General features: G+C 61.1%; 1 protein-coding gene across 1 annotated transcript; it reads right to left on the minus strand.

Moving 5' to 3' along the window:
• Positions 1-1,465: 1,465 nt before the first annotated feature.
• Positions 1,466-10,675, minus strand: MLYCD (malonyl-CoA decarboxylase). Its single transcript, XM_058674705.1, has 5 exons — positions 10,083-10,675; positions 5,212-5,324; positions 4,191-4,347; positions 3,147-3,296; positions 1,466-2,121 (listed from the first exon to the last, which is right to left on the minus strand). The coding sequence occupies exons 1-5, from the start codon at positions 10,617-10,619 to the stop codon at positions 1,588-1,590; spliced, it is 1,491 nt and encodes a 496-aa protein (XP_058530688.1). The 5' UTR covers positions 10,620-10,675; the 3' UTR covers positions 1,466-1,587.
• Between the last annotated feature and the right edge of the window lie 762 nt (positions 10,676-11,437).

Genomic DNA, 11,437 nt, shown 5'->3' on the forward strand with positions numbered 1-11,437 from the left:
ATGCTGTGCAACATAAAACGGGCAAACCCAGGCAGCCGGCTGCTCCTCGGAAGGGAGCCAGCGGCCACCTGTCCTTCTGAGGGCTCCAGGACAGCTGGGGGAGGAGACGTGGTTCCCAAGGCATTTCGGCAGGTCAGGCCAGCTGAGGTCCACTCTCCCCTTAAACGGCACAGATGGGGATTCCCCAAGGTGTTCCTGGGGTGTGGCCCACTGCTCCCACAGGAATTTCAGCAATCAACAACTCAGCAGGGTGAGGAAAAACTGCCTTGTTGGCAAATGACCAGGAGGCAGGGGCCAAAGGGGCCTGAATTGTCTCAAAGCTGCTCTGGGCATAGTCTGAAGACACCCTGAGGTGGCGTGTCAAGGCTCTCCATGGTCACAGCATTCACCCAGCCTCCAAATGCCCACGGAAGCCATGTGCCCTCCCACAGGGTGGCAGGGCAGCTGGGGTGGGCCTGCGGGCCTCGAGACCCTGTCCCGAGCAGTTCCGGAAGTGTCACTTTTTCATGGCATTCTAGGGGCGGGGCACACAACCCAGAAGACTGGTGGTGGCCTTGGGGATCCAAGCCAGAAACTAAGGAAGAGGAGGAAGGCCCCGCGGGAGGGGGGGTCTGCAGCGCCGGCCACAGGGAATCCTGCCCCCAGAGGGGTTGGAGACGGTCAGCCTGAGAGCAGTGCCAGCGCTCCGGGGCCTTGGACACAGCACCAACCACGCAGGGGCAGGAGGCTCAAGCTCCAATCCCAGTGACCACACTCCACTGCTGCAGGAGGGACAGCACGGCAGGCATGATGTCTGCCCACCACGAGCGGCGAGATCAGAGACCTGCACACGCGCACATCCCATCACAGCTTCCCGTTCTCACTGCACACGCGCACACCCCCATCACAGTTTCCCGTTCTCACTGCACACGCGCACACGCGCATCACAGCCTCCCTGTTCTCACTGCACACTTCAGGAGCCTTGAGCAGCCCAGTGGGCTAGCTGGGGGCCAGTGGCACAGCTTACGGTTCAGAGTAGCGCCGGCCTTACCTGAAGACAGCCACCAGGAAATACCAAGGCAGCAGGCTTAATGCCCCAGGCAGCTTGCCCCTTGCCGTTATGTCCACTAGGACCCCGGGTCCCTGGCCGTCTAAGGCCTGCAGCCCACGAGCGCCTCAAGCAGCGACATGCTGGTGAAGGAGGATATAAAGTACTCTACTTGGTGCAGTCCTAACCTTTATGGGGAACCGGTGAAACTCCAGCAGCCCTGCTTGTGGCCCCTCGAGGGACATGGGGAGAAACGGCTGATGCAGCCAGCACCAAAGGCTGTCCCACGAGCACAACAGAAAACCCCCGTCCTTGGGGGCTGAGTGAGCCACCCTGGGCCCACAACTGGCTAAGGCTGCAGCGCTTCGTGAAGACAGAGGAGCCACGGCCCTGGTCTTGGGCAGGAAGCAGGCCCTGGAGGAGCTGCAGCCCCGGGCACTGTCTCAGTTCAGGTGTGTGGCTTTCCTGGCACGGGGCGGTCAGGGCGTGACCTGGAAGCTCCTTTGGCCGCCTGTGCCACGGTATCCGGGACAGGAGCCTCTCCCTGGCCGGGCCAGGGCTCAGAGTTTACTGTTCTTCTGGAACTGGGCCACCAGGCTAAGGACCTGCTCGGAGGCCTTGATGGTCTTACAGCTGAGGTAGGCGGTGCTGTTGGGCGCCGTCTCCTCCAGGAAGTAGCGGTAGTTGACCATGAGGCCGCAGGAGCCCGTGAGGCCGCGCAGGCTGCTGTCGGCCATCCAGTTGATCCGCCACAGCACGGCCCCGTTCTGCAGGTGGAAGTTGGCCACGGGGTTGAGGGCATAGCCACGGTGCTTCTCTCCATACAGGTACCAGGCGCACAGCCTCATCAGGGGTGCCTGCAGCGCCCGGACCAGCTTCTCCGACTTGGCCCACTCGCTGCTGCTGAGGAGACCCCTGAGGGTCTCGTGCACAGGGTCCCCGGTGAGCTCAGCGAGCTCCCTGCACTCAGAGTCCGAGAACAGCTCGCTCCGGCCTCGCTCCTTCGCCTGCGAGCTCAGGAGCCCCAGCAGCCACTTGGTGAAACCAGGGATGGGTGACAGACTCGAGAAGGCCCCCAGGTGAGGAAACTCTTTCTGCAGGGAGACGGAGAAAACACACACTCAGCAGGGGAGGCAGCGCCGCCCACCTCCCTAGGGACCACTCCGCGAGGTGCGAGGTGGTGACAGTGACAGGTGCCGCTGAAACTCCAAGTAACCATGCTAGAGGGGGCTCACCCACCGAGCCTGACCCCGGCCCATCTCCACACCCGCTCTGCCTGCAGCGCCTCTGTGGCCCCAGGGCCTACGCTGACGCTTAGCACAGAACTACCAAGCCAGGCGAGAGGACACTGCCTTCCCAGCTGGGCCTGTGGGGGACAGCGTGGGCAGGGGAGTGTGTGCAGAAGCGGATGTGTCTGCCTGACACCCGCACAGCCTCGTGTGACAGAACGCGATGAAGTGGAGGGCCTGGTGTCCAGCTGGACGACACAGCTCTGTCGCAGTGAGGCCACGGGCCAGCTGCCGCCCAACCACCTTCCCCATGGCCTGAGCCGGCAGCGCGAGCATTTCCACGCAGGGACTTAAAGCCGGAGTGCTGGTGACAGAGTCACGGGAGGGTACTCCACAAGGTCTTGGAAAATGGAATTAAAAAGGTGACTTCTTTTGGATTTTGAAATCCATGTACAAGTTTCTCATAATACACATTTTCTCTGATTATTTTCAAGACCCCTTGTACATGGGGATTTAACGATTGGCTTTTTTTTGTTTTGCACCAAAATAAACCCCTCTTCTAATTTCTTTTTCCAGCAAAGTTTTGAAGTACCCATTTCTGTTTTCGACATTTAACAGAGCTTCTGTGGCAGCCACAAGCGGGGCAGCCAGAGCGGGAGGAGACCAGAGCAGAGCCAACGGCCGGCCAAACTCTCACTACACCTGTGACTGCGGCACGGCGGGGGCCCCAGGGGACAGCGTCTGAAGGCCTGACCTTTCTCGGCTGCAGCTTGGGGCTGCCTGGCTGGCCCTCTGCTTCTTCCCCTTCCCGGGGCGCCCACCGTCACCCAGCAGCAGCAGCAGCGGCTCCCGAGCCACAGCGGACCTCCAGGCTGGAGCACCAGGCTTACCTGCAGCTCTTTGACGACCCGCTTTATGAGGAACGTTCCCAGCTCCACCCCCTGGAGCCCCTGCTGCGTCAGGCTGATGGAGTAGAAGATGGCAGAGGCAATCCTGTCCTTGTCCTCGGCCTCGGACGGAGGCTGCTCCTTCACTATGGCCTGGAAAACAGCGGCGCTGCGAACGGGCTCGCTGCTCTCCAACCACAGCCACAGGACGACAGGCTGGACCACACACAGGCCGAGGGAGGCTGGAGACCGCTGGGCCTCCGAGCCCTGCACCACCGCCGAGGAGCTGCCTGTACACACCTCTGAGCATTGTTCAGCCCATAGCAAGGCACACCTCCTCTCTCCAACCAGCCCCCAGCTGCCCGAGACAGGTCACAGCGACTTTAGTCCCACCCTGGGTAAGAGCTCCAACTCCGCCAACCCAGCAGCTGGGAGCAGGAACGCCTGCCCCTTAGGCCCTACTCAGCTTCCCCAGTGTCTCCACGAGGGACACTCATATGGGATGTGGACTCACCCGCTCAGCTCCCTGGCAGGTCATGGCACCCCTGAGTCCCCAAGCCCAGCTGCTCCTGCACCCATCCCATGTCCCTCGAGAGCCCCTCTCCTCCTCTGGGTCCCTGCACTACCCACCCCGAGTCCCCAGGCTCAACTCCTCCCCTATCCGTCCCCACGTCTGTCCCCCAAGAGCCCCTCTCCTACTCCGGGTCCCTGAACTGCTCCAGTGCGTCTGCCTGCGGGTTCCTAAATTCGTGCCTAACTCCTGCTGGAGCCGAGCCATCAGGCTGATGCCCACAGACCCCCTGGGTGGGCACAGCTACACGTCTCCTCCCAGCCCTCCAGGGCCAGTCTCAGCTGTCAGCCCTGCTGCCCTGCCCCAGCTGTCCACCAGCCCATGCCTGCATGCCTGGCTGCGCATCTGGGGAGTCTGGCTCGCCAGCTAAACTGTCCTCAAGTTCAAAGAGACTTATTATTTTTCACAGGATAAAGCCAAATAAAAGGGAAAAGCAGACGGGTCTCTGGGCTGTCTGTCTCGTGCGGTCGCAGTACCTGGATGTTGCTGGAGATGTCACTGGTCAGCGCCACGTGCAGGACGACCAGCGGCTCCCCAGGCGTGGAGCAGTGAGAGAAGAAGAAACACCTCCTGTAGGGCCCGACGCGTCGCTTCATGTCCATCCAGTTCTTCACGGGGTGCACAGCCTCAGATCTGACGGCAGAGCCAGGGGTAGGGAAGTCACTGCTGCGGCCCCCCACTCATCTACTCACTGCACACAGCCCTTAGACCACAGTGCTACAGGCCGCGCGATGGCTCACCTGGCTAGTCCTCAGCCTGCAAGTGTTGGCATCCCACATGGGCACCAGTTCACATCCTGGCTGCTCCACTTCCCATCCAGCTCCCTGCCTGTGGCCTGGGAAAGCAGTGGAGGACGACCCAAAGCCTTGGGACCCTGCACCTGCCTGGGAGACCCGGAAGAGGCTCCTGGCTTCGGACTGGTTCAGCCCTGGCCACTGTGACCATTTGGGGAGTGAACCAGTGGATGGAAGATCTTTAAATCTCCTTGTCTCTGTGAATAATCTGACTTTACAACAAAAGTAGATCTTTTAAAAAAATATATATACAGCTCTAATGGGATCATCTGAAAACTCAGAGAATAATTTTAAGGTGGGCCAGCACTGACTGAGGAGCCACATCTCATGTCAGCTCCACTGTCAAGAGTAGCTAGGGGGCGCTCAAGAAACACTGACGCCCGACACCCGTGAAAGTCCCAGTCCTGGAAGCTGGCGGGACAGCAGGGGCTGGGGAAGACCCATGGCACCACATGCAGGCCTGTGTTTCACGGTGTCTGGGACACACAATCACACACAATATTGCTCATGCAGAGATTTCAGCGAAGGGAGAAATTCCAGCCAGATGAGATGGAGCGGCTTGGATTAGGATCCCAGTCGGCGGTCCTGAGCTGGGGCTGCACTGGCTGAGGGCCTCGGAAGGACAGAGTGGCTCACTCCCCCAGCGCTCTCCCTGGGGGTCACGTGGAAGCCAGCTTGGCTGTGGCAGCGGGGACTGACTTACTCGCTGATTCTCTGAAGCACGTCACACGACGAATGCCAGGTGACCCGCTCCAGGTTCAGGAACCCTGATGAAAACCACTCTGAGAGCATTCCTTTGAGGACCCCGTTCATCTCCTGGGGAGGAGACGGAGCGTCAGTTTCACAGGGGCATGTCCCCTGCTCGGCCGGAGACCTGTGAGGCCATCCCCTCAACAGCTTCCGCTAAGGGGACATGGGGCACACACCAGGCGGCAGTGCCACTCTGTGCATGCTGAGCGCCTGCGGTCCACTGGACACAGCAATGGGCATACGCCACTTGAACTTAGTGGCCCAAATCAGATGTGTTCCACCCTGGGAAACTAACTCAACACCACGCCCGTGTAACTGTGACAGACGCGACAGGGACAGCACAGCACTCGGGTCCCAATCTCTTGGAAACCACCTGTGACACGCCAAAGCAGCAGTCCTGTTTCCTTAGAAAGCCTACACCTGCTCCAGGTGCCTGCCTCACCAACTGGAAGATGCACAGCTCACAGTCGGCTGTCTCTGAAGCCAGCACGCACCCTTCCAACAAGTACGGCTCAGCCGGCAGCATGCTCTACCTCGCGGGACACACACTGTGGTGTATCAGGCGACCCAGCACTGTAGAGGTGTGGAATCACTCCAGCAACAAAAGTTTCTGCCTTATCTGCTTTCAGGAATCACTTGACTCAACTTTACCATCATGCATTTGTGGGCCTGGTGTGATGGCTAAATCCTAGCTTTGCACATGCTGGGATCCCCTAAGGCATATGGGCACTGGTTTGTGTCCAAGCTGCTCCACTTCCCATCCAGCTCCCTGCTTGTGGCCTGGGAAAGCAATCGAGGACGGCCCAAAGCCTTGGGACCCTGCACCTGCCTGGGAGGCCAGGAAGAAGCTTTTGGCCCTTGGCTTTGGATTGGCTTAGCTCTGGTCATTGCAGCCAATTGGGGAGTGAAGCAGTAGATGGAAGATCTTTCTCTCTGTATATCTGCCTTTCCAATTAAAACAACAAAAACCAAATGATGCATTTGTCCAAAGCCTTGCAGCAGCACAGCTCACCGTGGTACAGTCTCAACCAGTCACAGCCCCCACAGGCAGCGACACACTGCCCGCTGCCAGAGCAGAGAGCACCCTGAGAGTGGCTGACCTGACTCGTCCCCCTCTCTCCCACATGAACAGACACCTCGTTTCCTAGCCGGGGCCAGCACTGCCAGAATCCAGCCGTCACCGTGGCTTCGGGCAGTGACCTGACCAAGGCCTGGCCATGGAGGTGTGTGTGAGCAGGGGTATCCTGCAGCAGTCCTGGGAGCCTTTAGGATGGCAGGGCACGCCCTTTGTCCTTTCTGCTGCAGCCTGGAGCGTGCGTGTGGGGTGACTGTGGAAGGGCAGGTTCCCAGGGCGCAGCCCGAGAGCCTCAGGAGAGGCAGGGTGTTCCAGCCCTTCCACGGGGTGAACATCCCCCAAGCCACTGTGACTCGGGGCCTCTGTCGCAGCTCCTGGACAGCAATCATTCAGGGGGGTGAGCCCCCGTCGGCCTGGCACAGAGCTGACTCTCACCAAGAACGTGAGAGATAACTCCCACGCAGACCACTTTCCCGATACAGAACAGTGTCACAGTTTCAATCTGGGTGAAATGTGCCAGGACTCAGAACTGTCACGAGGACAGGCTGCGGGTGAGGGGCTGGCACGCAGGTGCGCTCCTGGGGGCGGCGAGGTGGGCTGCCGCCGTGTCCTGCGGCTCCTCAGGAGGTTAGCATCCAGCGGCCAAGGCCTGAGACGCTGGCAACACCCAGATTCAGGAAGGTTTGTCCTGTGACAGCTCGCCTCTCCAGCCGCCCACTTCTATTCTGGGCTGTTGACGGCTACAAAGTGTGACGCTGGTGCAGAGAAGTGGGAATCCAGGGGAAAGGTGACAACCAGCTGGGTGCTGATGCTGCCCGCAGCTGTCGGGGCTGGCTCAGAGCATGTGGGCAGCCAGGCCACTGAGCAGCACACACTATTGCATTAATACCCCCTTCCCGCGCAGTCCCCCTGTGGCAACGTGGCCTGTGCGGGCCCTGCCAAGCTCGCCAAGGTCTGCGCCAGCCCTCACGTTTTCCTGATGGCTAATTCTACTTATCTTGGGCAACATCAGAGAGAAGACCCCCAGGCGTTCATGCCAGCAGAAAGTTGCCTCCGGCCCCGTGTTCAGATGCACTGTGCCTGGCCTGCCGACCTCCAGGGCGGGGTTTACAGGTTCAGAAGTCGCGGGCTGGGGAGGAGAGCTGGAGCCAGGGTGAGGGGGACACCACAGATACAGTGCAAAGAAACGGGCGGACTAGTCCTCCCACGCTCCCTGCGGTGCCCAGGCCTGGGTCGGGGGCATTCTTTCCCAGGTTCTTGTTCAGCAAAACTAGCATCGAAGTTATCAGAAGCCCCTGCTCCACAAAGGGCCTGCACAAACGGTCTCGCATGGGTGGTGGTGTCCCCTGTGGGTGACAGAGCTTCTCCCAGCCCTGTCCCCATGCTGCCAGGAAGTCCACACACCACCTCTCACTTCCTGGCTCCCGTGTCTGGATGGCCATTACGTCGCTGCTCCTGGAACACAGGTCAGCCAGGCCCTGCTGCCCGGGCTGACCATCGCTATGGGAGGCAGCACTTCAACAGCGCCTCTGGGGACACCCTAGTGTCGGGAGGCCACCCCCACGGGCAGCCTTCACACGGCCACACAAACACAGAGGACTGTACTTGAGACTTGCATCTGCAATCACCACACTGTGCGTCAGACCCGGGGCTCGGCACACGGCACCCTCTCCAGGCACCAAGGTTTTAGCAAGGCTCTGAACCTCCCCTCCGCGCACTCTCTGTGAGCTTGCCGACCATCAGCCGAGCCTCTTCCGAGTGCATGCGGGCAAACCAAGCCCCCAGCCACTCCCCGCTCACAGTGCGTGGCCACTCCAGCCAGCAGGGGCCGGGCAAGCAGTGCACCTGTGTAAGCGGTGCAGGGTACATGGCAGGAGTGTGTGGAGGCCATTCCTCTGAGCACACTGCATCAAGGCGAACCCCTGGGGGTCTGGGGATACCAGGCTAATGCTCCAGGTGCTGTCTAACAGACTTGCTAAGGCACAGAGTTCGAGCCCTGCTGCCTCCTTAACACGGCTGTCAAAATCCTGAACGAAGTCCAAGAATCCGAGTGACAGGGGACCGCACAGGGCACCCAGGCGACGTCCAGCACTGAGTGAGCTAACGTGGGCCGTGCACGCCGCGTGCAGCGGCTCATTTCTGTGGGTTCCTCTGTCTGACCAAGGCCCTGCCCCGCTGCTGCTGCGGGAGCTATCGCAGAGCCAAGGGTGGGGCTTTCAGGTCAATCTGTACCGTCTACTTGGTTTTGCTGTGAATTTGACACTGCTCTAAAAGATAAACTATTTAAGAAAATGGACTGTGGGCACTAAGCAGTTGTGTGACAGGACACAATACTGGATTCAAGGTGACAATTTCCTTGGACAGAGAAACAAGCCATCTCAGGTAACCTAAGTGATAGAGGATTAAACGTTTTCCACATAGCCATGGGCAGCAACAGAGAGGTACGAACGGCCTGATTGGCTGCCAAGGCTCCCACGCCCCGGAGCGAGGGCCGGGATGCCACGGCAGCCTCTATACTCAGAGCAACACGACCACTGACAGCACGCAGCTAGGGTCATCTCACAGAGTGGGAACTCAGAACTGGAGGGCCCTGAGAGAGCGGCCCTGCAGCCGACAGCATGACCTGCTCGGCTTCCTGCCTGACTCAGCGGCCAGCAAGTGGAGACGGAATGAGGAGTGTGCCAGGGCTGGTCTCAAGCAGGGACACTCGGAAGTCCATCACTTTGGGAAGTTTCTGGTGCTCAAGGAAACCAGCTAGCTGGGGAGATAACCCTCAGAAACCTGGGGCAAGTGGAACTCCAAGGGGTGGCCACTCCACGCCAACCCACACTGACCATGTGCTCAGCTTAACGCACGGAGACGCAGGCCTGACCATGCTGTGCATGGCTAACCACTGCGAGGGCTCCGTGTAGGAATCGCACTGAGAAAGGGGTGTGGGTAACACACGAGGTCACTGACAACAAGTCAGAAGAATGCCCAGGGTCCCTGACTGGTTCTGTCTTGAACTACGCCCCAGTTTGATGTATCCCAGGGCCAAGATGAAACCTTCTGATACATGCTGAACTCAAACCGCACGAAGGGGACAGAACCCTGGGCTTGGGTGGGTGAACACACAGCCTGTTACTTGCAGGGAACACACGTGGCTGCCACCCAGTGGGGGCTGAGAATGGAGGGGTATGTGACCCCAGCGGGGAGTCAGGATAATCACTGGGCTGCTCAGATTTCTGAAAATGCTAACCCCCACAGACGCCAGGTCTTCCTGTTACACCGCTGCACACACCACGGCGGGTCCCTGTCCTCAAAACCAGCAGGACGAAAGAGCTGACGGGCAACCACCGCCTTACGTCGAGTGCCGGGATTGCCACATTTCAGGGCTGCACTAGGGGAGGTCAGGGCCCGGCCCAAGGCGTGCCGCAGAGGCCAGTGGACGCTGGCGACCTTGAGATCCACCCGTGGGGGCGCGCTTCCCAGGCTCTGTCTACCACAGCGTCTGACCCTCGGGGGCGCCCAGTCAAGTTCTGCGAACTTGGTCCAGGCGTTCGCTCAGTTCCACAACAAACATTTCTGCTCCCCTGAGCAGCCATCAGGGACGCGGCCGGACAGTCCCCTTGAAGGCGGGGGGTACTCAGGAGGCAGCACCCACGAAAGGGCTGCAAGGTGCGCCTGGACCGGGGCAGAGTGTGGGGGCCGCAGCTCCGGGCAGGGCGCCCTGAGTGGGGGATGTCGGGGCGGCCCGGGCGGGGCCTTACCCGGACGTGTGGCCCCTCCACCAGCTTGAGGGCCTGCGCCTCCAGCAGGTCCGCGCGCAGCTGCACCAGGAAGCGCACGCCGCCGTCCAGCTTGCTGATGTGGTGGAAGAGGCCGCGGTAGCGGGGCACCAGCGCGTAGCGGAGCCGGTCCTCGGCCTGCAGCAGCACGGCCGCCTCCCGGGGCTGCTGGCGCAGCTGCAGCACGCCGGCGCTCTGCTCGGCCACCTGGCCGTGGTCCACGCCGAAGCCCTGCGCCAGGCGGCCCAGCAGCTCGGCGCGCTGCGCCACCTCGGCCAGGCCGCCGTAGAAGCTCACGAAGTCGGCGCACTGGCCCTCGGCGGGCGCCGGCGTCTTCTCGCGCAGCTCGTAGGCCGGCATCGGCGGCACGGCGCGGCGCAGCAATTCGTCCATGGCCCGCTCGAGGGCGCCGGCCGCCGGCCCGCTGGACAACTGGGCCCCGTGCGGCCGCGGCGGCCGCTGGGGGAGCAGCAGCGGGAGGAGCCGCCGGGCCGTCAAGCCGGGGCCCAGGCCTCGCATGGCGAACGGCGACAGCTGCCCGGGGGCTAAGTCGCCAGCGCCGCCGCCGTCCGCTTCCGGCTTCCGGCGCGCGCGGGCACCACAGGCTGGGCGGGCGCACAGGGAGCGCCGAGGCCAATGGGAGCGCGGAGCGACGGGGCGGCGCCCGCGCGCGGCGAGGGGCCCGCTGTGGCCGAAGGTCGCGGCAGGTGGCGGTGGCCGCCTGGCTCCCTGACAGCTGGCTCCGTCTGAAGTCACCTTCCCACTCCCTCTGGTCTTCTCCGCCGGCACACGCGCCTCTGCAAGCCCGGATCCGCGGGCCTCCGCTGTGCAGGTGCCTCCCCTCTGAGCTTCCTCCTCTTGCCTGACCCTGCCCGGGCGGCGTGTCCTGGGATCACGCCTGGTACGGGCACTCCGGGAGTCCTGGTCGCCTGCTTACTGCCTGAGCGGACAGCCTTGGGCGCTTGTTTTCCAGCCTGTCCCTGTTTCCCTGGCTCGCATTCATGCCTGCACCCATTCTCTCAGTAGAATGTGTCCTAACCACTGGTTGGAGGGCACGTCAAAAACCTAATGGGAACATGGAATTACAGGATGAATTTTGGTATAAACAATTTTGGACTTCATGAACCCTATGATCATAACAGGTATTTTCCATGAAGTTCCCGAAGACCTTCTCACACTGCTCGGGCAGTTTACAGCCTGAAGGAGGAGGCCGGCCACCAAGGACCTGGAAATTGTGGTCTGCGACTGCAGGTGTTTATCATGGCCTTAAGGGACTCCTGAGCCTGGTTCCTCAGTGCCCCCAGGGTTCTCTGAGTCACTTCCTGAGAAGTGTCCAT

Source organism: Ochotona princeps, chromosome 16 (genome assembly GCF_030435755.1).
Source record: "Ochotona princeps isolate mOchPri1 chromosome 16, mOchPri1.hap1, whole genome shotgun sequence".
Lineage (NCBI taxonomy): Eukaryota > Metazoa > Chordata > Mammalia > Lagomorpha > Ochotonidae > Ochotona > Ochotona princeps.